Below are 27,468 nucleotides of genomic sequence, written 5' to 3' on the forward strand. Positions count from 1 at the left end.
CAATGGATCATTGGGTGTAAGTTTATTCATCTACCCCAGTGGAAGAAGCCTAACCCTCAAGCTGGAAAGACTGACCCCCCCCCCCCAATGCCAAGAAGAGTCCCTTTTGTTATTTCCATGCTTCAGCCTCTAAAACTAAACCCAAACCAAGAGCCCAGTTCAATCACAAACATTGGATTGGGTCTCTAAGCTGGCCAGTCCTGCAGACAAGTCTTATTGAGCAAGAAGGAAGAAGCTGACATATGGCCAAAATGTTTAAAAAAAGTATTTTGGTGATTTTCTATTTAAGTTTTTCTTCTTCAATTTTTTCATTAACTCATTTGTTTCTACACTGTATTGCAATGTCACAGTTGCATCTGCAGCTGTCAATGTGCCCTCCCCATACAAGGCACAATAACAACTGAAACTGGCAGGTTAACTTGAAAACAAACTTCAAGTGATCACCATATTTGACTGTCATAATTATTACAGGATCATTAACCACTCTGATATGATCCCAATCATTAGTGTAGACCAGCAACTTTCAGTAACAGCATTGTCTCAGAATTTGGAGTGTGCCCAGGTTTGCACTCCTAGATCTAAAGTAAAGGTGGATTTTTCTCTGGGCTAACCACACCTGAAAATGTTATTGTACAGAATGCAGGCATCAAGGTATAAAGAAAGGGATATTTTTCACTCCCTATTCCCTTTCTTAAACCAAACCCAAAATAAGGAGACTTATAAAAACACTGTTGTGTCCCTAGTACAGTTCATACTTGAACTGTATACTGATTTTGCAGCAGGTACAAAAGGAAAATCACAATAAATGTGTTATCACATAATTTAGGAAACATAGACTATGGCAAATAATTAAAACAAAAATATATCAAATTAAGAACTTTTTTTATTTATTCCATAAACAATATACCAAAACTCAGTATGTTAACAATGTGACATTTTCACCGTACAGGATCAATCACAAATATTGAAAAACTTTGCAACAAGAACAACAAAACTTCAAATCTTACAAGAATAATTTACAAGGGAATCTATAAAACAGCAAAGAGCTCACAAAATTCTCAATGAATCTTTACACGAAAGCACTACACTCTTTCACAATATTTGTTTTATTACAAAATTTCCAACAAAATGTACTTTTTTTTCTTTGTATTTTGGTTTTTAAAACCAGGAACCTTTAAATATACATCCTTTTAGTAACACCCCTGGGTGCCAGAAAAGGAATACCCACACATACAGACACTTCACAGCACTTCTCTAAGAAAAATATACACTTACAAAATATATTACAAATTGGCACACTTAAAAATATACAAGTTTTTTTTAGGTTTTTTTATGTAGGCGTTTTCGAGTGATCCCTTAAAGAATTATTCTTCAATTGATTCTACAGATATTTATAAAGCTTATTCTAAAAGAAAGGCAAACCAAAAACATTGCAGTAGTTCATTTTGAAACTAAAACATTTGTTGTTACATTCATATAATGGGCCTGCTATAGTTTAAGTAATACTGAAAAAGGGTACTGCAAACCAAAATCATCCCTAGCACCCTGAAACCCTTTTTTGCTGGGAGGTTGAATGAAACAGTATGAAGCAGACCTTTATGTGACTGCTCAGGTTAAGCAATAAAAACAACAACAGAAATATGCATGCCTTAACAAAGAAATAGAAATCGAGAAGCAATACATTCAAAATTCTGTAGGCAAAAAGTAGTAGAGTACAAAAAGCCAGTAGTGTATGTATGATACTACTTTATACTGTAAATTGAACGTTTTTCCATTTGTAAAATTAATTTAGGGAGCTAGAGATAGTGAAAAGCACAACTGTAATTTCAAAATTGATTTTTTGGAACAAGATATATAGTAAACATTTTAATGCAACTATGTTAATAGTAAAAAAAATGCATGAAATATTTAGTAAAACCAAGAATATGACAAATACTATGAATCATATTTTTGCATCTAATTGCAGACCTAGTTTGCTCACAAAGTTTGTGCAGACCTTGGCTATCAATGCTTTTATAGCCACCGAAGCGAAAAAATAAAAATAAAAAATGGGTGGTGGAATACTGTCTCAGACTTATTGTTCAGCATGGCCTATGAGCCCTAAGATCAACTGTTAAAGTTTATCCATCCATGTGATGGCTGGTTTGTAAAATCTCACAGCTAGAGGGCTGGTGCTGTTTGCTTTGTGCTGCAACATCAGCTGACCTGCAGTGTAATTCTGAAAGCATTCAACAGAACTCACAACTCAACTCAATTTGTCAGAAGGTATTATTGACCTTCATGGTGTCCAAAAAAGTCCATAAATATGGTAACGAGGATAATAGACACTAAAGCTGGCCATAGATTGATTATCAAAAATAACTCGATTCCCCTATCCACACAGTCAGTGTTGATGGGGAAATTCCTCCCGCGGAGTTATAATAGCCGCTAGCAATAATCGCCTGTAAAATCCAACTGACTGGTTGTACCCAAGCTGATCGATCAATCAACTTGGGTACATTCAGCCTGCCCATACATGGTTCAAATCTCAGCCGGTCCCTTCAGAACCAACTGAGACTCAAACCGTCTATGGCCAGCTTAAATATCAGATGAACCATTGATTTTTTTCCCTCCTTATTTTTGGTTGATTTATTCTACCCTGTGTCGTCCTGAATAGCCATGTCAATGGACTATCATCATACTAATGACATGCCATGATGTCCGAGTCATGGTGAGTTCCTTTGAATTGTGACACATTTAAGGTCAGACAGAAGGGCCACAATAAGCATACACCAATGTGCGTAAGCTGGTAAAGTTCCAAAATTTTAAATCCAGTGATATATACCATGTATTACAAAATCATCATTCATCTCCAAAAAAATATTTTCAATTTCAGTGTTAACTCCTTCTGCTGAATTTTCACATTATTTGTTTTAAAAACTAATTTAATCTTTAAAGCACTTGTGTGGTATAACGTATCATTTTTGAACAATATACTGAAATCTGAGTATAATAAAACATCTTAAATAGGTTATGACTTAAGATATAAAGGTGTGTAATTTTTTATAGCAATTTCGGTACCTATTATTTGGCACTAATGAAACTACAATGCTTGCCCTGGACTGCCCTTTTCTACATCAAAATTTAAAAATATGCAGATTCCCCAAACCTGAGAGTACTGCGGGGTATTTTAAAATAGCCTCAGCAACTTCTCATGATAAACTCTAAAAAGAACCAGATTATAAAAAATCTTAAATTACAAATGTGTCACACTTTGAAACAATGTAATGGAAGCCATTGTAAGTGTATATTGTCAGATCAATCGCTACCTGAAAAAATGAATGAGGAATGCATTCAGGCCATGCAGGCTAAGAGTCCAGCAAAACAGATATGTGCCATGTTCCTTCAGAAGTGCGCTGTAGTATACTCATAATGACATTCATACTAATGGTATAGCAGTTTGGAGGGACCTCTAACTTCTCAGCCTCCAAATACAAACTTTGGGCTCGGTATGACAAACCACAGGGCCTAGGCTAGCAGAAACATAAACCCAATCTTCCATACATTAATGTAATTGTTCCTAGGGTGGATTGAAATTAATTATCAGTGATTGCGGTACCTGTAAAATGTGAGGGGAAGCGAGTGATGCGAATATATGTCCACAAGTCTGGCATAAAACTAACAATCCAAGCATGCTCTTTCCGTATTGATTAAAGGGCTAGCAAAAACAGTTTTCTAGTGCAATGTGCTATGTGTGCAGATGACATACAAAGTAGGTTTCTGGTCATCTAAAAAACATGCAAACTAGAAATCTCTTAGAAATATGATTATCCTAGCTATACATGATCACCAGAGCAAGCAAAAAATGTATTTGGGCCTCATTGGATAGCTATTGAAAGACCTCTTTTTATTTGAAAAGATTGTCTATGAAAATATTTTTCAGGTAAAATGTGTACAATCATTGCATACTTGGTTAGTTTTAGCTGTTCATGACATCTCTTCCACCTCAACCACATGGCCATGTTAGCCTAAATCTTAGCACATTTTTGTAATGTACATGAATGTGGTCTTTCAGAAAGCATCAGCCACACCCAATCATTTTTTTTTACAGACAGCTAATCTCACCAAAACAAATATTTGAGCCAATAATGCACTGCCTACAACGTAACAGGTGCACTCCAGCCTAACATACTATTCCAGTCTCTTTCTCAGGATTGAAGCTAAATACATAAGGTTCTCATATACTGTGTGTACAGTATGTGGCAATGCAGTTATATGACATCTTTGGTGACCATATTTGCCTGCATTTACTAATTTATCTGGCAAAGCTAAAAGTTCTGTAGTCAGCAGTTGCAATTTCCATGTTTTTGGTATGGTGAACCTGACAGATCTAAAAAAGTGGCCAAAGTAAAACAGTTTGGAAGTTCTGAAGTACCTGGTGTAACCTTCAAACACCTGTTCATCTTTGAAATTATCACCATGTGCCAATGAAGCCCTGGATCCAAGGCCCAGGCTGTACTTCTCTTCAAGTTGAGCTTAAGCCCTTAAAGGGGAACTTTACCCATAATAACTTGATGAAAAATAATGTACTTTAGCAAGGAACATTCATTCCAGAATATAATTATGCCACCAAAATTAGTGTGTGCTGTAAATTACCTCCAGCATTGTTCTTGTTTCTTCTTGCTGGAGGTTGTCATTTTGCTGAAGCCTAAAAAGAGAGAGCGACTGAGCATGTGTAAAGCAGGGTGAGATAGTGTATTACTGGATTTTAAATTGTACAGGCTTTTATTTTTAATGTTTTACATAGCTATACCTGCAAAAGGGGCCAACATGAAGTGATCCAAAAGGATTTAATTTTCTGACTAAAGTTCCACTTTAAGCACTTACTATGTTGTCCAAAGCACTTTTTGAGTTCAGATCAGGTTCTTTTTGCTATACTTTTTTCACATGCAGTAAGCTGTGGTTATTGCCCTTTAGCTGCAACATCACTGCTACATACAGCTGCACAAATACTTACAGATAGATCAGTTCAAAGGGAACTCCCATGATCGTTAACACTGGATGGTTTAATGCAGCCTGATGCTTAGCATTAGCATACGGTACATTTATAAAAATAACACACTGTAATACAAGCAGATATAAATGACTAATATCTTTGTTTCTTATGGTTTCTTATTAATCTAAAATCAGAGTCCCTATTAGGCCACTTGGCAGCAGGCTCTGACAGTAAGGTGCTTGTCAAGATGCAGAATTGTGGTTGGAAAAGGTTTGCATCTGCTTCCTCTATTTCATATGCCATGTATAGTTCTGTGTGGAAAGGATATGGAAGTATCCACACTTCATGATAAAGTTGCCTGACATTATACTTATACATCTGACCAACAAATCGATTAAAATAAGAAATAAACAGATATCAATGACAGACAAACTGAGATTGGCACTCAGAATAGGATGGACCATAATACTGAAAATGCAGGGTATTTTTTAACTAGGAACAATCCAAGGGGACACTTTAGTGAGCAACCGATAAAACCGTGAATCTAGAACACCAAGGTATGTCCAAGATACGTTTGGTGAATATTTCTTAATAGATATCATTTGTGCAAGGACTGGAACAATATTTTGTGTACTCCAACATCTTCTAATCTCTGCCCATTTGAAGGATATAGCTAGCTTAAAATAATTTGATATCATTGGAACACATTGCCAAAAGCTCTCTCTGTACTGCTAGCATTTCCTGATCAGCTTGAACGCTCAATGAGCCCTAAATGTTCCTAGTCCACAGACTTCTGGACTGTCATTTGGAAGTGGTCTACTAGGACAGGAGTTTGATCTCTGATCTCTACCCTATACACTGCCTGGCTCTTTTCAGAATTTGTAGTTCATTGCAGTGAGGAAAAGCCTCTAATGCAGCAGAGGGGTGAGACACTAAGGCTATGCTTTTGGTTTATATTGTTCAGTAAAAGAAACAGTTTTGCCACATAAGCACAGCCCACAAATTATTAGACATTACTGCATTGGATTAATCACAAAGCAATTAAAACATTTTAATTTTCATCACTAGGAAAAACAACATACAAAAATACTCCTTGTAATTTTTTATTGCCTAAGTAGATAACATTTACAAATGTGTTTCTAACACATTGTGTAAATTTTAATATTTTTTGATAAAATAATTAAATATCTTATTTTGTATTGGCTGGCTACTGGTGAGAATTTTAACATCCAGGCCTTTTTATATAAAAGATAGAAAACATTTTGCCACAAAAGTAGACAGCTTGCCCTTAGAGATCATTCAGATTCCTCATTTTATTTTCCCCGAGAAAAAAAGATAAAACCTGACTGATTGCTATGCTATCTCCACTTTCTTAGAAAATGTTTTTAAATTGTAATACTACAATTCAGCCAGCAGATGGCACAGTCACAGCTACCAACAGCTAACAATGAAAGCCTTGACACTATTGTATTTTCTGAATGTGTGCCTATGGATTCATCAGACTGCAATGGTATTTTTACTTCACCTTTTGCTTATGTTATAAAAAAAAAAAACAAGGACTAACTGTACGTGGGGAAAAATGAATCTTTTATCATCTCAAGGTAGACTACATTGTTTCTTTCTGTTCCACTAGAAAGATTCTTTGCTCTTTGTAGAGTGTTAATACACAAATACCACCAGCTGTGTACTCAGATCTTTACAGTTGGCTTCAAGAAATAAATCATCCAGAGTTTCTACAGTACAGCCAAACATTTGGTTGATGGTGGAAATTTTTTAAAAAATATGTTAACTGACCTCATAAACTGATTTACTGTCTATGGTTAGTAAAAACAAAAGTGAAACACCAGACAAACCTTTTTAGATTAAAGTGGTTGTAAACCCTTACATATACCCAGTAAAGTGATTGGCCTCAGGTGATACACAGAGATGAAACAAATTCACATATATAAGTTTTCCTGTTTACCTGCACCCATTTATTCTATACAGCCATTCAAAGTCCAGAATGTACACAGCATTTCTGAGCTTCAGATAGCAAAGAGCGAGAAGCTAAAGTTACACTTTGCAGAGCTTAGTGAAAGCTGATTGGAGAGAAGGGTCCCCCTTCATACAGCACACAGGAATAGAGCTGAGGCTGTCAATCACAGGCTGTGTGCTGGTGCTCCCTTCCCTGTCACTTTTTTTTATCTCTTGGTGTCAGGAAAACTTGTCAGAACTGACTCAGATAGCAGAGGAACAAGGCAGCAGACAGAAATCACAGGTGGTGCTCTTGATTGAGACAAGTACACACTATGCTTTGTTCATATTTCATGTCAGGGGTTTACAACCACTTTCAGATAAAGTATGGAATGTCTAGAACCTTTGCTGGATTTTTACTGCTGTCTGTGTCCCCATTAGGAAGATTTTCTGCAACTTTCAACAAAAAAGGAAAATCCCCAGTCACTACAGACACAATATCACAACCCTGACAGTTTCTTAACCTTTCCCACTCTAAAGATAGCCATATATGGATCAAAACTTCGATCCATGTTTGGCCAAGTAAGGAGCAGCACTGTTGTGTGCATTCTGATAGTGGGGAGATGGGCTAGTAGATGGGGGGATTAGCTCAGTTTTTTTAATTCAGCCAGCTGGCTGAATGAAAATAAATGCCCCATTTATAGGGAGCTGTACAGATGTGTTTTCATTGTTGTCTATGGTCCTGTTGGAAAGATTTCTTCTTGTCCCTTTGATATAACAGGATATGAAGGAAAACCTTCCCAACAGAAACACAATCAAATAAAAACATGACAAATAAAATAAAGGCTCTTTAGTCTGAGCATACACCAAAAATTTATTTTCCAATCTTTCAGTAGTAACTTGACTGATTTCATGTATTTGCCAGTACAAAGGTAGACATGTGATTTGAATACGCTCTGCATCAACATGCAAATTAACATTTGCAGTACTAAAGATAGCTGTATGATATCACATTTAAAATGACCACTATTAGTACAAGTGTATAGTGTACAAAATGACATATCTGAAGCATGAGGTTAGCTGAGACCAGGCTGGAAATCTCTCATGTTCCGTGTTTCTCTCCCCTTCTATGAGCACTATTGAGTATTGAGTATGAGCACAGTTGGGTATTCGGTATGAGCACAGTTGGGTATTGGGTATGACCACAGCTGGGTATTGGGTATGACCACAGTTGGGTATTGGGTATGACCACAGCTGGGTATTGGGTATGACCACAGCTGGGTATTGGGTATGACCACAGTTAGGTATTGGGTATGAGCACAGTTGGGTAATGGGTATGACTACAGTTGGGTATTGGGTATGAGAACAGTTGGTATTGGGTATGAGCACAGTTGGGTAATGGGTATGACTACAGTTGGGTATTGGGTATGAGAACAGTTGGTATTGGGTATGAGCACAGTTGGGTATTGGGTATGAGAACAGTTGGTAATGGGTATGAGCACAGTTGGGTAAAGGGTATGAGCACAGTTGGGTATTGGGTATGAGAACAGTTGGTTTTGGGTATGAGAACAGTTGGTATTGGGTATGAGCACATTTGGTATTGGGTATGAGCACAGTTGGGTATAGGGCATGAGCACAGTTGGATATTGTTTAGCTAACATTTATATATCATCCAGTAAGATCACCTATGAATCCATGGAATAGAGGTACTACAGTGTGTACAATGTGCACACAACTGTATTGTCTAATTTTGCGCACAATACTTAAACGATCATTTAACACTGTCTGTCATTTACATGAATTTAGGCCTCTCACAAGCAAATGTCCAAAAACAAAAAATCAGACTGATCAACATTGCACAGTGCTCTATAGTGGGAGATATTGACTTTTCACGCACATGGGCGCATTTGTCCGTACACTGTAAACACACAGGTGTATTTGGGGCCCAGGATGTTCTTGTGTTGTTCACAGCTTCCTGTATACATGAATGTCTAAAGGTGACTGTACTCATCTATGTGCCTTTATGTGTGTAAAGTGCTGCATGCGCACAGACATAATGTCCCAAGTACACACTACCTGCTTTCAAGAAATTATGTCCGTGTGCCTGTGCCACTTTATGCAACTAACCATGCATATCTGCGTACTCCTCCACCCATACAAGTTTACAGGTGGTTGCATGCAACACCAGGACATCCCAGGCAACAAAATATGCCAGTGTGTATACGCTATATGAGTGAATGTACCCAAGTGCATGAAACCTTTTCAGAAGCTCAAATTCATATCTCACAACCTAATGTTTTTCAAAAAAGCAAAGATGATCTGGTGAAAAGGAAATGGCACCTAAATTCGATCAAAGTGAAAAATCTGAAAGATCAAAACAGATTAGTGCTGCTTATGTCTGCTCATTATGTTTGTTTCCTAGTCCCCTTTATTACCCTGTAAAGCAAACTATTAGCAGTTTGGTTGCACTGCTCAAGAATATCATGTAGTAGATAGCATTAGTCTAGTAAATAATATATCAGTAGGACTTTACATTTGCTGTATCCTAATTCTACTAACAGAGTAACACCCTCTTCCTCATCTTAGGCAGTCTTTTGTAGGAGTCAACAGTCTTCTGCAGCAAGAACAGAAGCAAACTCTTGCCATCTCCTGCGCCACTTGGGAAATTCCCAAACAGAAGGGGAGAAGGGGCTACTGAAAGGGTTGGATGTCAGTCTTAGTTCAGAATGTACCAGAGACACTGTTACTGTGCAGAACAAAATCAATAAAGATTTTACATTCCTCACACAACTACTGTACACCTGCCATATACTGTTAGATGTTTGCTCAAACATTCGCACAAAGATCATTGTTAGAGCATCCAATAATACTTTCAGTAACTATACAAATTTCATATGAAAGTCCTGAACATTTTTGTTCGATTGCCATGACAATCTTGCACATTTTACTATTCAGTTCTGGGATGTATGGAAAGGAATGTAATTCTGAACCAGAATCATATCCATGTTCAGAATTTTGTTCCATTAGATAAGAAATAAGATAAAATTTCCACCCATCTTCGATTTTTCTTGTCACTACAGTGAAAAATGATAATTTGACTGCACTAACCATTGCAAAATCGAACTACCATTTTGAAAACAACCTATGGCTAGCTTTAGAGTTGGAAATGAATTGCAATTATCTAAGGTGTGTATTGCCCCATTCTGCTTATGGTGAAAAAAAATCATGCCTAATTTGCCACAAAATCTGACCAGGTATGATGTTTTGGAAGTGATCTAAAGGAACCCATACAAATTCAACTGTAGTCACATGTTATCCTATTCTTTAAGGATCCCCCTTGTCTCATATTCACCTGTATGATATTGTCCTGTGAACATGCAAGAGTTTACTTATTTCTGATGTAAACAAAGAAGCATAGCGAGGAATTAGCGTCTCTAAAGCTGTTGATGTCCTGAGGTTATCGGTTGTGGTTGTTTTGCTCCCATACAGTACCCTAGTGTTGTCCAATCTATATTGCAGTTAACTTGTAGGCTTATTTTATGCATGTATATTTCTGTATGTTTAGAGTTTACAGTACAAATAACACATGTAAACAATAAATGAATAGGTCTACATAGAACACATACGCATTGCACAAATGCCCTGATATGTATATTGCATTGAAACAAACAATGTGTATCACAGGGTTAAGTGATGTATGGTGCTGTCCACTCAATTTTATGAGAAGAGTACTATATTTTGTTCTCATAGGAATTAATGGAATAATGATGCTGTCCATTATAACTCTGTCACTGTCAGAGCTACAAAGAAGCATCATGGGCAAACCAAATATACTGTTTATACAATTCTGAGTAATTAGTGAAACAGTTTTATAGAGTGTATGTGACATCAAACTTTTTCAATAATACTTCTATGGCAGAATGCCTTAAAGTGATACTAGGTCTTGGTTCACACTACTGCGACCTGAAAGTTGTGCGATTTAAGACAGCTCTCTTTACTAACATGGGATTTCACAGGTCATGCGACTTTGGGGTCTCACAAGTCGGATCCCAAGTCACAGCAGTGTGAACCAAGCCTAAAGGATATACATATATTTACTTGAAAATAAATATATTGTATGTTATACTTACCTGCTCTGTGCAAAGAAATTGTACAGAGCAGTCCCTTACCTCCTCTTCTGGAGTCCCCTGCCAGTGCTGTCTGCTCCTCCTTCCTCCAGGTGCCCCCTCAGCAAGCCGTGTGCTAAGGGGGCACCGTACAAGCATACTCCTGAGCCAACCTCTGTGCATCCATAGATAAACAGTGCGAGTAAGCCATGCCTCCACTCCCTTCTCACAGAAGCCTATGGCTCCTGCTGCTGTTGGTGTCTCCTGAGAGACTAGGAAGTGGAGGAGTGGTGCTGCAGTGGGGACAGTGCTGGAGCAGTGAGAGGACTCAGGTAAGTGTTTGGGGGGGAAGGGGAGCATTTTTTACCTTACTGCACAGAATGCATTAAGGTAAAAAATGTTTTTACTTTATAATCAAATTAATTATGCACGGATTTAACCAGTCTGCTGTTCATTGTCAGACATGGAGCATCATCATTATTTCACATGTAAGCCATATATTGCCTATGTTATTAAGCTGCTATTAACAAATGGTAATCAAATGTGTGTTTTAAATATTCAATTGAGCCCTAATTGCTACCCATTTTTCAAATCCTGTTAGCTGAAATGCATTCTTCTGGTGAAGCTTTTTAAGAATTCTTACAGAATTCACAAATCATGTACATTATGGAAATATTATCTGATGAACTTGACTAGATATAACAAAAAAGGGAATACAAACAAATATACATAGCTGGCATGCAGTCCAGTAGGTGAATTCTCCAACTTTCATTATGCCAACAGCTAAAATGTCAGGAAACCTAATCATTCTTGTTACAGTAGAAACTACATATAATCCTAGAAGGTAAAAAAAATAAATACTTAGAATCATAACTGTGTGTTCCAGGTGGCTAAAGAAACCAGAACCAACTTTTGAATAAATTCACTAAGGCTGTCATCATTTTGCCATAAACTGAATAGGGCCCAACAGCTATGTCTATTTAGAACAGGGTTTATGATCTGTGATCCATGTGGCTTTAGCCCCCTGCCTTGGGCCTTAACTTTTTCTTGACATGTACATGGTTGTACCTCTCACTTGCCAGGTGGAGTCCCCACTAGTCATATGTATTGAAGTGGTTATTACATCTGCCTTACAGCATTGGGGTCCCTGTGCTTGTTTGGGTATTCTCCTGGTACTTTGGTTTCCTCCCCACACTCCGAAGACATGCTGCTAGGTTAACTGACTCCTGTATATATTGGCCCTCCTATATGTATGCATGGAACTGTAGATTGTAACCTTCAGGGAAGGGACTGATGTGAATATGTACTACGTAAAGCGCTGTGTAAACTGTGTGTATATATATATATAAAATAGTAAAATGATGGACTTTACTGCAGAAATATGGGCCATTGTTAAAGGATAAGTTCATTTCTCGGAACAAATTACATGTTCCACCTATATTTAGGGTGGAACATGTAATATGTTCCAGGTCCTGCAGCCTCTCCCTCCGATCACCGCCTCAATGTGACAGCAGATTGGGGATTCTGTTCCCCCCACTTGCTGTCACAATTCAAAAACACTATGACGTGGCCCACACAGTCCATGTCATTCACAGTTTTCTGTGAATGAATAGACTACAACTACTATTATCCACAGTGGCTGGCGGCTTGTAGTTTTGAATAAACCGTGATGGCGCTGATGAGTGCCCTTATAGTTCATTCACAAGCCTTGGATCTTTGTTACTGACAGCCCATATGTGCATTTATTATTTTTTCTTAACAGGTGAATTTACCCTTTAAAAGAGAATTATATAACATAGCAAGGCTGTAACAAATTCTGGAGCAGACTCCTAAGGTGATTCTTCTTGTTATCTAGGGACTGCAGGTTGAGAAAGATGGAAAACTGGAAAATGATTTGTAAGAACAGTAAGGAGCATCCCTGCAATAAGAACAGTTAAAAACGCTATCACCTGTTTAGGTTTTCATGCCTATATTCTATAGGGAATTAGGCCTCACTATTTGTATTCTCTTTTTTGTATTCTCTATAGGCAATACATAAACTTGCTAGGCATTCTGATTTTCCTGTGACTTGAATAGAAAAAGTGTAGTCAAAAGAATCTGAAGGATCTGGGGTTATTACTTAAGGTCCACAGTCTGAAACAAAACTGTCAATAACTTGGAACATATTTTCTTTGACAAGGCCAGCTTCTGCAGGTAGCTTCAGTAAAATGACATATACTTAGCAGAGGATAACAGATGAAATCTGCAAATGTTATTAATACTTTTTATCACTATTTTGTATTTTATGTTGTATGGCCCTCTAACACTAGAATTCAAGTTTGCATATAGAAACATTTATCAAATTGGAAAGGCAGGTTCACAGTCAGATTGTATATACAAAAGCAGTATAACATATAGACCTTTTCAGTGATAACATTAAGTCTGCATATACATAAAATGATGTGCAATATACATCCTTCATATTAAATCACAGATCAATCAAAAACATGTCAATCAGCAAGTGTTATTGAAATAAAGACATTTGTTACCATGTACTTTTGACATATGCAGGGTTTTATGGCTTTTGCACTAGGACATTTCCATACAGGAATAAAGACTTCATATACTGTAATGGGCCTGTTTTGAATATGAAGATAATTTTATGAAAAAAGCAAACAGGGAAAATATATAAAACAAGATTAATGCTGTACAGTGCCATAAGGTGCCTGCAACTAACATAACTTTAACCATGCTCTCCCCCACCTTAATCTGATGCCTGCATCTTGCAGAAACAGACATGAAAGACATATAAACATCTTATAGCCTCATAATATTCCTGAACGGCCAATTGCCAGGCTCAACCGCTGTAATGTTGGGGTACCAGGTCCATGTCAATATTGCGTTTCAGAATGTCAGCATTTGCCTAGGGCTTTTGGAGGGTTGTGGCAGCAGAATAAGGTTGTGGGAGAGTGTGATGAATACAAATCCAGGTACACTACTATACAGCCTTAGTTTTGCTTTCTAGGTTTTCCCTTTAATACAGGTTCACATTATATATCCCTTATTCAGCACTATTGAGCAGATTCATCCTTTAAGCTCACCAAACACATTACAGTCTAATTGTACAATTTTCTTTAGATCTGACAACAACTATGTAATGCAAGGGCCTGTCCGACTGGATACAGATTGGTTGGATGGTTTAGCTAGGTCCCCATATTGCATAGTTTTGGTAAATCTAAAGTTGATTGTACAAAAATTGTACGGTCAGATTGTAATGTGTATAATCAACCTTACATAATATATTAAAGAGCAGACATAACAAGCCAAAAATATCATACTTTTGCCATCTCCCACTTAATTTGCCCCCACCAGTGGATTTGAGCTCTACAGGGCAGTCAAGCTTTTTATTTGCATTAAAACTGGCTGGTAAAAAGCAGATGCTGTAGCAGAAGTCTGTATATTTGCAGATCTGTATCCTATTTATTTTGTGTTAATAAAGCAGACAAGCAATTAATATGCTGTCAAACATGTAATTTACTATAGAGTGTCTTATCGATAGTGCTACCTAGATAGGCTTATGTTTGCAAAACTATTCCTGTGGGTTTATTTATCCATTTATCGTTCTATAGCAGTGGTAAATTCCTTTTAATAGATTTTTTGCAGCAGTTAATATAAAAATTGACTAAGATCATATATAATTGTTACATAAATCATTTTGTAATTTAATGTTATTAAACATTTTAATCTTCAACCAGCAACGATTGGCTAAAATATCAAATTTCCCTTCTTGGCAACCATGGAAACAGTGCTTAGTTTTTAAATGGAATTTACCATCATTTACACTCCCTTGCTCTTGTAATTGGCTCACTGATTTTCCCAAAAATCTACACAGAGCCTGAGCAATGTCCTGCACTTAGAATTTTTCTTTGGTAAGATACCTGCAAAGGTGCTGCACGTCTAAAGGAATCCTGGTTCATTTTTTCTACGAGAACACTGGGATTGATCATGTGATTATAATAAGCAGACCTCCACACTTAGCACTCTTTTTCAGCAACTGCATTTATATGGGCTATGTCAATATCTGCAGAACAAAAGCAAGTAAAGATCTGTTATATTTTTTTCAAAAAGCATTGCAATGTTGACCTGGAGGGATATTTTTTCAGTAAAACCGGAGCTTCCCTTTAATACACAATGACATAAAGTTATGTCAAAAGATCAATAAAATGTAAACATCAAAATGTGATTAAAATGTATATGTTGTATGTGTATCTACTGCAGCATGTTTGTTCAAAAAGTATATATATTTTTTTACAATTTTCTTTTCATGGGTGCTGAATAACTTGAAAACACGTATGCTGTCTATTGCACCAGTCTGGATAGACATGCCTGCTCAAACGCTGAAAACCCCTGTGCCCTCTCTGATAAAGTCTGAGGATACAGGATGTCAGTTGGTTGAAAAGGCCATCTGTTTAGTGGTTTACACTATTCACCTTTAGGAAGCATTTTTACTTACAATACTGGCCTCAGGAATTACATTTTGTGCAGTAGTTGTGATTAGTTATGCCCCTTTTGATTACATCAAATACTGGGGTTTTGCAGCATATTGCTCTGCATTTTAGTGCTGAAGTGTTTGTAATATAAAATAAGAAGAAGGGAGAGCGAATCTCTGTCACCTTTGGTCTTCCTCGGGTATATAGATGATATCATAATAGACATTTTAAAACATTATGTTTCTAGAAATCAGACTAAGATGAGGTAAGAAAATATGGCACTAATTTTGCTACGTTGAGAATGCAGTTTGATGAATCATTAGAACCCAGCGAGTTAGGTGCTTTACAATTCTGGTGACACTGTATGTTTATTTTGGAATGTTTGCAGTAGAGTAAAAGGCTCAGATCCAGACTGAGAATACCCACCAATGAAATGCAGTAATATATATTTGATTCTATATATTATATATAATAAAAATATGTACAGTCACAGATCAGAGTTTGGCACAATTTCATTTCGTTGTGGGTTGTAATAGTGCATTAACTACTGTACAACAGTATGACTTTAAAACAGTCTTTCACAGAGAATACCAGATTAAGCTGCCCTTCAACAAATCATCACAATGTAAACCCTGGATTTCAGCACTTAACAGATCAACAAACCACAAGGCATATATTCAAAAGAAACAAAACATAAACATCAATGTAGTTTAAAAAAAAAAAAAAAAGTCTTTTTTTTTTTCAAAAATCCAAAATGTTTTTTTTTTCCACTTTGAATGTATTCTTAAATTCCTGCAGAGAAAAAATGCTTTGTATCAGCTCAATATAACAGATGGGGCTATAAACAGTTTTATGCATTTTGATTCTCCTATGCAGATTTTTCAAATGTGCAGCAGGGGGAGCTGAAGAACACATTGTGGGACCACGTGAATCGAAGTATATGAGTTTCGAATCCTTTAGACTCCACATTGTGGCATTTCAATGCATATATTTCCTTCTGTAACTTTTTTTTATTTTTTACAAGGTGTTTGATAAAGAAAATCTTTGCGTTAGAAACAAAGAAGCACAAAAAAGTATTTCTGAAATAAAGAAGCCAGATAGCAGAAAATAGAAGTTTTTTTTTAGTTGTTAGTCATTGCAAAACCCGGCCTAGTCAAGAACCAGTGATTTTAGGTAGCTTGTTAGCATTTGTCATGCGCAGCCTCTTTTTAATTGCAAGGCAGTGGCTTACATGCAGCTTTAGCCTTTTTTAGGAATTGTTTAGGGCAAACTAATGAAAAAAAAAAGACCAGCAGGCTTTGCAAGTGAAAAAAAGAAAAAAATGCATTTTAGACAACATTTGGTGCAACATTACCTCAGTTTCTCAAATGCAGCTGTGACCATTGGGTCCTTATGTGCTTGGTCTATTCTTTTACCTTTACAGTTTTCATCACGCAGTGATTTAGATGTTGACTTATGACGGTACAGCTTTTTGTGGGTTGGTACAGTATTGGTTAAAATACCAAGATTTCCAAAGTTCTTATCAAAAAAGGCTGCATGAAGGTTGCCTCCATAACTTAGTGAGCAGCTTGGGTCAAAAACTCCAAACTTAGCATTGTTCTTACCTGAGCCCTTGTTGGATGACTTCTTGGAGCCCCCCATTGAGCTGCCATTTACTTTCTTCTTAAAATCCTGTGGTGTACTAGCCAAAATTTTCAATGTTTTCAATTTTAGACTGTTCGACTCGGGAGACAGTAATATGTCTGGGATGTCACTGTGACCCATGGGACTGTAAAATGGCTCAATCGAGGCCATCATAAACCTCTGTACATCAGCCATACCAGATGCTATGTTAGAAAGAATGTTAGAAGGTTCCTCAAATTCTCTTTGATCATCATCAATTATATTCTTGGCATTTCCTCCCTTAACATCAGGCCATGAATTGTTACCTTTTTCATGCGTCCACTCAGCTGGATGCTTCCCTGCCTTGGATGAGCCAGGCCCATAAATCTGCATACAGTCAGTTAAGGTCTGCTTATCAGGGCTGGCATTTTTCAGTAGATCTGATCCACTGCAAGCAGTTAGGGCTTTATCATTTTTAACTTTCTTAGATGATTTGGAACCATTTTGCCGGGGGGCCTTTGTCTGTGTCTTTTCTACCCCCTTGCTAGCCTTGGGGGATTTCTTCTTGCTACTTTTTGGAGTAGAGCTTTGGTTGGCACCTGTATTTTTGGTGGCAGAAAGTTTCTTTTTAGATTTTGAGGCTTTGCCGATAGCATGGATGGGTACTGAAGACTCATTGAACCCTGGCAGACATGTGTTTTTATCTGGCACAGTAACTGAATCTTCATCATTAAACATATGAAACTGAAACTGGTGATTGTTTAGTGTAAAGCCGCTATTAATCTGCTCTTGTGACGGAAGAACAGTACAGTTCCATTTGGTCTTTTCTGATCCATTAAGCACTGCCTGGGTACCATTCTGAAAAGGTTTAAGGTTTCCTACTGATTTTACCTCAGTACCTGTGATTTGAGGGGAAAGATTGGGAGTATCAGGTGGAGACATCTCTGAAAGTGATGAGTGTCGAAATTTGTCAGGGGTGAAGTTGGAGATATCAAGGAGATCAGTTGACTCCTTCAGTGGTGTGATTTCATCAATGCTTTGCTGAATTACAAGTTTTGGGCTGCAGTGGGCCAAGAAATCATCACTTATTTCATCCTCTCCATCCTTTTCACAAGACTTCAAGCTTAAAGAGCTGTAATTACTGGAACTAACTGACAATGAGCCTACTGAGTCAAAACTAATAAGCCTTCCATTATCTGTGTTAAGCGTGCCTCTTTGCAGAACATAGTGGCTATCTCCACTATTATAATGACATGTCTGATAGGAGTCATCCTGCTGAATCTGGTCTTCTTGCAAGTATGTTTTGTGGTACAGCTGTTTAGTGCTGTTTGGATGAACTTGACTATATCCCAAGGCTGTGATGTCTGTGCCTGATACAGCTGCGGAACCAGAAAAGTCTCCGGATATGATGGACACTTCCCTTAGGTTCGATATAAACTCATCTTGGCTGCTAGGAGGCTTGCCATGCCACATGTCTGGGAAGCTCTGTTCCATTTCTAAGTGATGGGGTGACTGCTGCAGTTCAGATTCTGAAGGGGGGGAAAGAACACAGCTTTTTGCAAGTTGTAGTGAGTTGAATTGTTTTTCTGTCTGCATGATGTTAACTGAGTGCTGCCCCAAGGGATGAGGGGCAAAGTATGTTATAGCAGTGCCAGAAGATGAGTCTGATGCATCTAAGAGTGTCTGTAGATACCCTCCAGGGAGAACTGGAACATTGGTGCTGATGTGAGCAGATGGTAATGGCTTGTCAGGAGAGCAGGTGGTTTGCAGAAAAGAAGAATTTTTAGCTTCGTTATCAGCATGGCACTGCGAAGGATGGGAAGAGTCTGTTGTACTGTGAACAGTTTCTTCTTTCAGAAGAGTTACAGAGTCCTGGTTCTCCATGGTGGGAAAATTTTCCACTGGTTCTGTATTACTAATGGCATTTGCCTGCTCAAGCTTAAGCTGTTTACATTTTAACCTGGCTTCACTTTTAAACTTGATTCTCCTTATGACTTTCCTATCTGCACACTTAAGCTCCCTTTCTAAAGATCTGCACCTTACAGGGGCAACCTCTGCAATGTCAGTCAAATGTAATCCATTTACACAGCTTGGAGTTTCTAGGGCTAATGTATGCAAGCCATTAAGGCTGGCATTATCTTTGCTGCTGCATCCCTGTCTATGATCATAAGAAGAAAGCATCTCCCTGCCCAATGGTTGTTCAATAGTTTGTATCCTTTGTAATCTATGACGGTTTGCTAGCTGTCCTTTTCTTTTCCTTGGTGGAATGGTGTTTTCTAAGCCATTAAGACTTCTCTGTGCATTCAAAGCTGATGTGTTTCGTCTCCTTTCTTCCCAATACTCCTTGAGTGGTGCAAGCTTTTGAAATTTTGATAGCTGGTCATCACTTAGAGTAACTGTGGTCTCATCTGCATTAAGCTTGCCAAGCTTGACAAGCATGTGCTTCTCTCCTTTGAACCTATTAATGATTATGTATTTAATGATGACTGGTGGCTCCTTCCTGCAAACTTTCCTGCGTTTTTTAGGGCACCAGTCATCATCATCTTCTTCTTTGGGACCATCTGGTGCACCTTCTTTCTTTTCTACAACCTTCTCATTCTCCAGAGAATCCATATCATACAAGTAGTCATCACTATACCTAACTTTTCTTTTCACCCTTAGTCCATAATTTGGCTGGATTAGAGAGTGAGAATGTTCACGTGATAGATATCTGGTACAGTCCTTGATGTCTCCCAGTACATCATATGAAGATTCACTGCATGAGCTGTCATCACTGTACTCTCCAGAGTCCTCTGCTGAATTTACTGAATCCAAAAAGTGGTTTCTTTTTGTGCTAATATACTGCACCACATCCACATTGCTACAGGTTTTGCTCAAGGTAGATTTCATGCCCTCACTCTCTCCTTCCTCATCTTCATCCTCATCTTCTTCCCATATACCACCTTCTTCAAGTTTGAATTGAGATGGGTCTGCTACCCTTTTCTTGGACACTTTGCTTTCCTTCTTGGTGCAATTTGTGAAGACGCTTGGAAAGAAATTAAATTGGGCATCTTCTTGCAGAGCATTTGTCTTTTCTCTTACATTATCCTGAAATGATTCATACCTGATCTTTAAAGAACACACATCGCTACCAAGAGTGGAATCATCATCATCAAACATGTAGTTGTCTACATCTTCTTCTGAAAACAAATTAACAGACAGTTCATTCTTAGAGCACAGGTCCAACAGTTCAATTTTACTCTCACTAATAAAGGATTCAAAGTAGCCCCACTCCTGATTAGGATTGGACAGCAGAGCCTCATCTCCATTACATTTGTCCAATAGCAGACCCTCATAATAATTCTTTTGGGTAGGGTCCTCTGTCTCACTGTCAGACTTGTCTTGATCCCTTTTATCAGCCTCTTGAGATTTATGAACAGGATAGCTTAACAGCTGATCAGAAAGCAGCTGATCACCATATTTTATGCTGTCTCCGGTACTCATGCAGTGAATTCCCATGTCAGTAACTGGGCAAGTGTCATAGTCTCTACTTATATCTCCCATTTTCAAACTGACACCAGGCTCTGAGTCTACACCATCTTTTGTTTCTATAAAACAACCTAAGCAGGTCCGACTTTGTTGCATCAAACAATCGCCCGTCAAAGCTGACATAGCTCCAGGCTCCATGATGGTAAAAGGCGTTTTTTCACTTTCACTGGGCAAAGACCAAGTATTTAGGCCCTTGGTAGCACAAGTTGTCAGAGATATGGCCTGAGCTGAAGGATCATTGCTAACATGTTCAGCTGAATCTGATAGCCTCAGGGGGGAAGGAGGGCCCAGCAAGCAGGGCTCTTTGGAAATGATTGGTGGCAATGCTCTGTGACAGGCATGGAGTTCTTTCTGTGTTAAGGCTGGGAATGTGACAGAAGCATCTGCAGCATCATAGGACTTCACATCATCTACAGGATCATGTGGCTCTGCAACAGGGAGAAAGATACAATGTTTTAGTGCTTTTGTTCCCCATGTTGCTCACTGTATAAATGTATATAAACATCAATACACAGTTGGACGCAGTCACTAAAATGCAAAAGCCATTAATGATCGTTAACAGCTATTCATGTGAATGACTGTTAACGATTGTTAATGGCCTCTACATTATAGTGAAAGGACCCCTAGGTATGTAAACTAATTATATTTCAATATAGACTTGATCAATAATTATCTGACATGAGTATACAAACACCCATTATGACATTATTTATGTGTGGGAGTGTTCTTTAAGTCATATCTAAGCCTTATTTACCCTGTGTTGGCAGGAGAACAGAGATTTCATGTGAAAATGTTCTTTTTCTATAACAACACTTTTTGTTTAGGGAAATGCCAGATTTCTTTTCTTTTTTTTTAATGTGAAAAGGTAGCACTACAGGGTTCTTAAATGGATTTGGTACTGTATTCTAAAATAAGTCATCCACTGATCCTATAAAAGACCCTCTGGTGACATTTACATGACCACGATTTACACACAGAGTACAACTACACCGGACTAGACGTTTTAGCTGTGGTAGCATCTAGAGTGGCTTTATGGTGAAACTTGAAAATACAACCAGAATAAATGAGGCGGTATTGCCAGAAGACGGCTAGGGGGGGAACAAACAATAAACAATGGTTTTTATTTAAATCCCAACTCCAGCTTCCTCAGCTTCCCTTTTTGTTCCTGAACTTGATCCTTGCAGATATATAATTTTTTCCTTTCAAATGCACCCCCTCCTCCCTGCTATGCTGAACTCCTCCATGACTGCCTTCTCTACACAGTGCTGTGCTTCTGGGTTGATTGATTCCCAGCTTCATCCAACCCCTTCCTCCTAGCACAAGCAGTCATGGTTACACCTCTTATAATGCTCTTGACCACTAGAGGTGCATTCACAATGGCTTGTGTGCTGGGAAAGTGGCACACATGTGTCACTGCTTTGTCTTGTGTGCGCTGTTCTTCTCAGCCCCAGAGGATAGAATTAAAGGGCTGCAGGGGACACATCACAATCACTCTGGAGTAGTTTTACATGTAATTGAGTTGGAAAGAAATAAAAATATTTTAGGAGGGGTATAGGGAGCAGAAGGAAAGCTGCAGGTGGTATGTGGTACCAGACTCGAATTGGTCATCAATGAGTGCAAAGATGGTTATACAATTCAATTATCTTTCATTAATCTGGGCAAATAATTTATAGTGTTGAATGATTTTGTTTGGTTCTCATGGATTACTGCATATCATTAATCTTTATAGTAAATTAGTATTGAAAATATGGCACCTGTAAATGAACATACCAGTAATACCATTAATAAGAAGAGTGTTGGCTGCTTGTGGAGCAGAGTCTCTATCTTCTTGGCTGTCCATCAATTTATCGTTCTGAGGCTCACTCCATATCTCGCAGTTAGTGTCCAATCTGTAAAAAAGGGAAAAATAAGTTATTACTCATATGTAATCAAAGTGACAAATTAAGCTAGACCTGTATTCTGCCCAAACTCTATCTAAAAATACTGCTTCCTATTGATCTCTTAGATTCAGAAACCCAGTTCATGCTACGTGAAAGTAAGATTATGGAGGATGTAAAAACAATCAGATCAGCTTTGTAATAACCCCAGTCACATCAGACTCAGAGTTTTCCAACATTGAATGTCATCTTCTCTTCAAATCTCAGATCTTTTTATTAATAGATAGCAAAGCAGGGCCTTTCTAAAATGAACACTGAATTTCTATGAAGTGGTCAACAAGGCTAGTAAACTGTGGCAGTACTTGACAAGTCAGCATAAAATACAAATCAGGATCAAACCTTGGCACTTTATCCCCCCCCCTCCAAAAGTCTTTATTACTCGGTGCATATTGTGTACTAAGGATAATGTGCCATGTGCCTAAGCAGTACACTGAAAAATATGCCCTTTCCTAGAACTTTAAAAAATAAAGCAGGGCAGTTCCTGGTATGTGAGTGTGCCTAGACACTCTTGTGCCTACAGTCTCCTAGCTGTATATCTGCGTGAGATCTAATGTGCTGCTCTCTTTGACTGTTCTCCTTTCTGGAGACTCTAAAATGAGGAAACAAAGCCCTGCATCTACCATAGCATAGAAATTCTGTAATAGGAAAACAATCAGCTACAGGGAGACTACAGGCAAACCGTGTGAACAGTCCTTTGCCCATATAGCTGCTTTTTTGGGCACCCCTTCCAAAGTTCAGTTCCTCTTTATTCTTCTTCTTATGAAATAAATAATGTAATCTCCTCTGAATGACCATTTTTGTTATGGGTTGGAAAATGAGGAGCTAATGTTGAGCTAAATTAGACAGGAATCAATACAACGGGGTTGATTTACTAAAACAGAGTGCAAAATCTGGTGCAGCTCTTCATAGAAACCAATGAGCTTTTTTTGTTAAAGCTTAACTGAAAAAGCTGATTGGCTACCATGCACAACTGCACCAGATTTTGCACGCTCCAGTTTTAGTAAATCAATCCCACTGCTCTATAATGAGCTGTTGATTTAAAGAGAAACTTAAATGGTTCTTTTAAGGTCAGAACCGTTCTGAGACTGGCCATAAATAAGTAGTTTCCTTTTCATTCAGCCAGCAAGCTAAACAAGGGAAAAAAATGAACAAATTCTCCCATCCACACAAACAAGGTGGATGGAGGATCCCCCCCCCCCCCATTAAAACCTTGGGCTCCATTCACAAAAGCAACTCCCATGCGGTATTTAAGTGTCTGGACACATTTTGCTGAAATATCGCATACAATCCTGAAACTGTCAATGTATTTACCGCAAAACGTTTAAAACGCGTTCAGTTCAATTCACAGAAGGACATAGATAATTAAATGCATGCAGTAATTAAGTAGTAGTCCAGGCATGCAGGATTTATGAAATGTAAAAATATAATAGGCAATTTTGAGTAGTTTCTGCCTTTTTGGATCAGTTATCTCAACAGTAATGCATAGATATGGAAATCATTGGGGTTGATTTACTTACAGAACGACTAAAGGATTTTTTTTACTTTTGGATAGAATGAAGGTAGTTTATATCACATGTCAGATTTTTATTGCGGTCTGTGCCTCCATTATGGAGATTTACCCTTTCTATTTGTCCTGTTTACTGTTATCATTGAAAGTGAAATTAAAAGAAAATTAAAAATTTGAGGTTCTCCCCAAAAAAGTAATAGAGGGGACATCTTCCAATGGGGATTCAGATGACAAAAAATGTAAAAGAAACTGACAGGGGTTATAACCCATCATTGTCTCCCTTTGTAATGTACAGCGCTGAGCGAACTATTGGCGCTTTATAAATACTGTATAATAATAATAATAATAATACTCTATCCAAAATGAAAAAAAGTGTTGTCTATTGTTTACTTTAAGACAAATAGACTGTGCAGTTTGCAAGTTTCTCCAGAGATTGGTATATAAGGTAAAGCTTCACTTTACAAAGAATACCCAATCAAATGCAAGGAAAAAAAACAGCAATTTGCTTGCACATGACTGGATGACAGAAGTCAGCAGAGCTCCCCCTCATTTACTAAGCTCTGGAGCAACTTCACTTGCAGGGTGCTCACTCTACAGTATGTGCCTTTAGTAACTCCACCCCATTACATTTGTTAACTCCACCCCATTACATGCAGTAAAATATACTTATTTTCTCCTGTCATTTCGCAAGATTTTTAGAGACTTTTTGTGTGAATATACAAGTATATACATCATTTACTGCAAAAAAAACCTTCCAGTCACTCTAAACATAACCCAATGTACATGCATATCACAATGGTCTAGTCCCTTGTTTGAACATATATGTCATATGTAGTGGAGATACTCTATTTTTTCACAGTTATTTTTTAGAGATATATTCCCACTGACAAGTTCCCACTGACATCATTGATCTTTTTAGCTATCTCTAAGGGGGTAATTCTTCCCAGTGGCCATCACACTAATGTATTAGTCCAGTTCTGAGACTGGAAAATATTTCACGGTTTCCTCTGTGCTGAAAAGGTTGGGAAAGGCTGCTTGAATGGGTAACTATAGGCAGCCCCTTTTTTAAAATCATTTTGGATAGAGTAATGGAGGGTTATAACCCCTTAAGTTTTGTTTTATTTTTTTGCTATCTGTGTCCCCATTGGAAGATGTCCAATCTAATACTTTTCTGGGGACAACCCCAAATTTAGAATTTTCTTTTCATTTCACTTTCAATGATAATGGTAAACAGGACAAATAGAGAGGGTGAATCTCCCTAATGGGGGACAAACAGCAGTACAAACCTAATAGGTGTTCTAATACGTCTCCACTCTATCCAAAACTAAAAAAAAAAGTTTTTCCTTTAGTTGTAAATACAAAATATCCTTCTAAATGCCAAATATTGAAAGAAAATAGTATCAAAAATCATATAAATACCTCTCTTCCACCAATGAAAAGACAACATTGTAGAAGAAGGGTATTTATAAATGTAAAAGATGTAATATAAGATATTTGGTATTTACCTAATTTAACCTAAATTGTTTTTGATACACCACGTGTGTCCTGTGAAAGCAGCTTCCCTTTGACTGGTATTAATACATATGCTGCAGGGACCACACTGACTTAGTGAGTTGGCATATTTCTATGGCTTAAACCATTCTACCTCATTATTAGGGTTCTAATTCTTCTCCACTGTATCCATTCCACTGGATATCGCATGAGATAAAATACCACATAGTTTGAACCTCAACCCATCTCCAGTCAAATTTTGAGACAATTGAGAAGGGTAAGAACATGTGTGCTAACTGCTTACTGCTGTGGGTTTTCCCCCATTTACCCTATCACATCTTCATGGCACAAAGGGTGCCACTGGAACAAAAGGTAAGGCTAGATTATTTCCCCAGAGGTTACACATAAAGTAACTTTTCCATTCTGTCAGAAATATTTTTTAATGTTGTTTGTGTCTTGCAAGACATTTCTTCTTAGTTCCTAGAAAAACAAAATCCCTACAATAGGGACATATACTCTTCCCACTCTACACAAAACTAAAATTTGCAGTTTAACAGGCAGTAGGCAGAAGAGAAAAAGTGAAGACAGAACTTAAGTGAGACAATTGGGGGTATAATAAACAACATTTATAAGAGCAGATTGAAAGTAAAAAGGCAGCCTTTAAAACAGTAACACAAAATAAAAGGCTTTTATTACAGACCCAGAGCCTTATGTGGTTGCTTAAACATATACCAGCAGTAAATATACTACTTGGACTCAGAAAATGGTGAGTAGTTCAAAGCACTAACTGCTTATCAGAATTGATCTTGAATCTGCAGCCAGACATTTGCAAGCAAGTACGGTTGAACTATGAATAAACTAAGATTATACTGTTTACTAGAAAGGCATTAACACAGCTAGAAAAGGCTGCCTGATTAGACAAGGAATGCTATATACCTCCAAATCCTTTGACATTTTGTGCAAAAATGAGAACATAAAATAGAACAATATCTGACTGCAGCTGGTGCTTATACATACGCAGAGATTCTGGAAATAGACACTTTTTACTATAAGATCAATGTGGTATGGTATATTTAATGCTGAACTCTAGCCAGAACCTTTTATTTTGGGTTGAGCTAGAAAGAGTAAGACTTTTATTGCTATCCCTGTTAGGAAGATTTCTCCTCACCAGTTAGGATGGGAAATGATGGAAAATCATTGATGGATGTTTTGAAACCTTTGACAGTTTTATTAATCTGTGCCTTTTTTCCTGGCAACAACTAGTAAGCAGGTGCAGTTTGCTAGTTTGCCACTGGTTAGCTCTGTCCCAGAACAGTGCTAGTAACAAAGAATAATGTAATCAGGTGTTAGGTCCCTTTTAATTAGAGCCCTCCTGTAGTGATGTCATGGGTAAGTCGGTGCCCATATATAACCGAAGTTGGGAGAAGCCTTAGCACATTTGGGGCATGGGATCCAGATACCCCACCAGCATGCAGATATAGTCAGCTAAGTAGAGGTCCTGGACATTTCTGGTGGACAGGGAGAGGTAGACCTGCACCCAAAAGAGCCGGCTCATCCTGTCTCTTTTGGTGGTGGGGGCTAAAGCAGGTTGCAAAAAACTTTTTAGGGCAGGCCAAGTGTTCCCTGGAGTGAGGCGATCCCCTGGGAGAAGTGTACCCAAGTCAGAGGTGATTACAGTGATCCTGTCTCAGGAGACTACCTGTAAGCAGCAGTGAGCTGGGCACACAGCCTAATTCAAGTCAGAGTCCTCTGAGTGAGTACTAAAGATCCCGGAAAGGAGAGAAGCCAAATTAGGGAAGATGGCTTACTAAAAAAGTAGTGTGTGCTGCTTCCACATGTGACTGCTGTGGATTGGCCACTATATGTGATTGACAAATGGCTGTCAAGTGACCCTGGATAG

The 27,468-nt window shown here is 38.0% G+C and overlaps 1 protein-coding gene across 2 annotated transcripts in view; it reads right to left on the reverse strand.

Moving 5' to 3' along the window:
• Window positions 1-865: 865 nt before the first annotated feature.
• The window catches only part of NEXMIF (neurite extension and migration factor), a 500,288-nt gene continuing 473,685 nt past the window's right edge, over window positions 866-27,468 (reverse strand). The window contains exons 5-7 of one of the 2 annotated variants that reach the window (XR_016313910.1): window positions 22,404-22,522; window positions 11,442-21,061; window positions 866-11,401 (exon numbers count right to left, since the gene is read on the reverse strand). Coding sequence is in view for 1 of the 2 variants with exons in the window: in XM_089685208.1 (XP_089541334.1) it covers window positions 16,854-21,061; window positions 22,404-22,522 (4,327 nt within the window). In the remaining variant the exon portion in view is untranslated. Of the gene's footprint in view, window positions 21,062-22,403; window positions 22,523-27,468 lie in introns of both variants that reach the window. The other variant, XM_089685208.1, reaches the window with a different exon arrangement.

Source organism: Staurois parvus, unplaced genomic scaffold (assembly GCF_062004578.1).
Source record: "Staurois parvus isolate SC_StPar_1 unplaced genomic scaffold, SC_StPar_1.0 ptg000365l, whole genome shotgun sequence".
Taxonomy (NCBI): Eukaryota; Metazoa; Chordata; class Amphibia; order Anura; family Ranidae; genus Staurois; species Staurois parvus.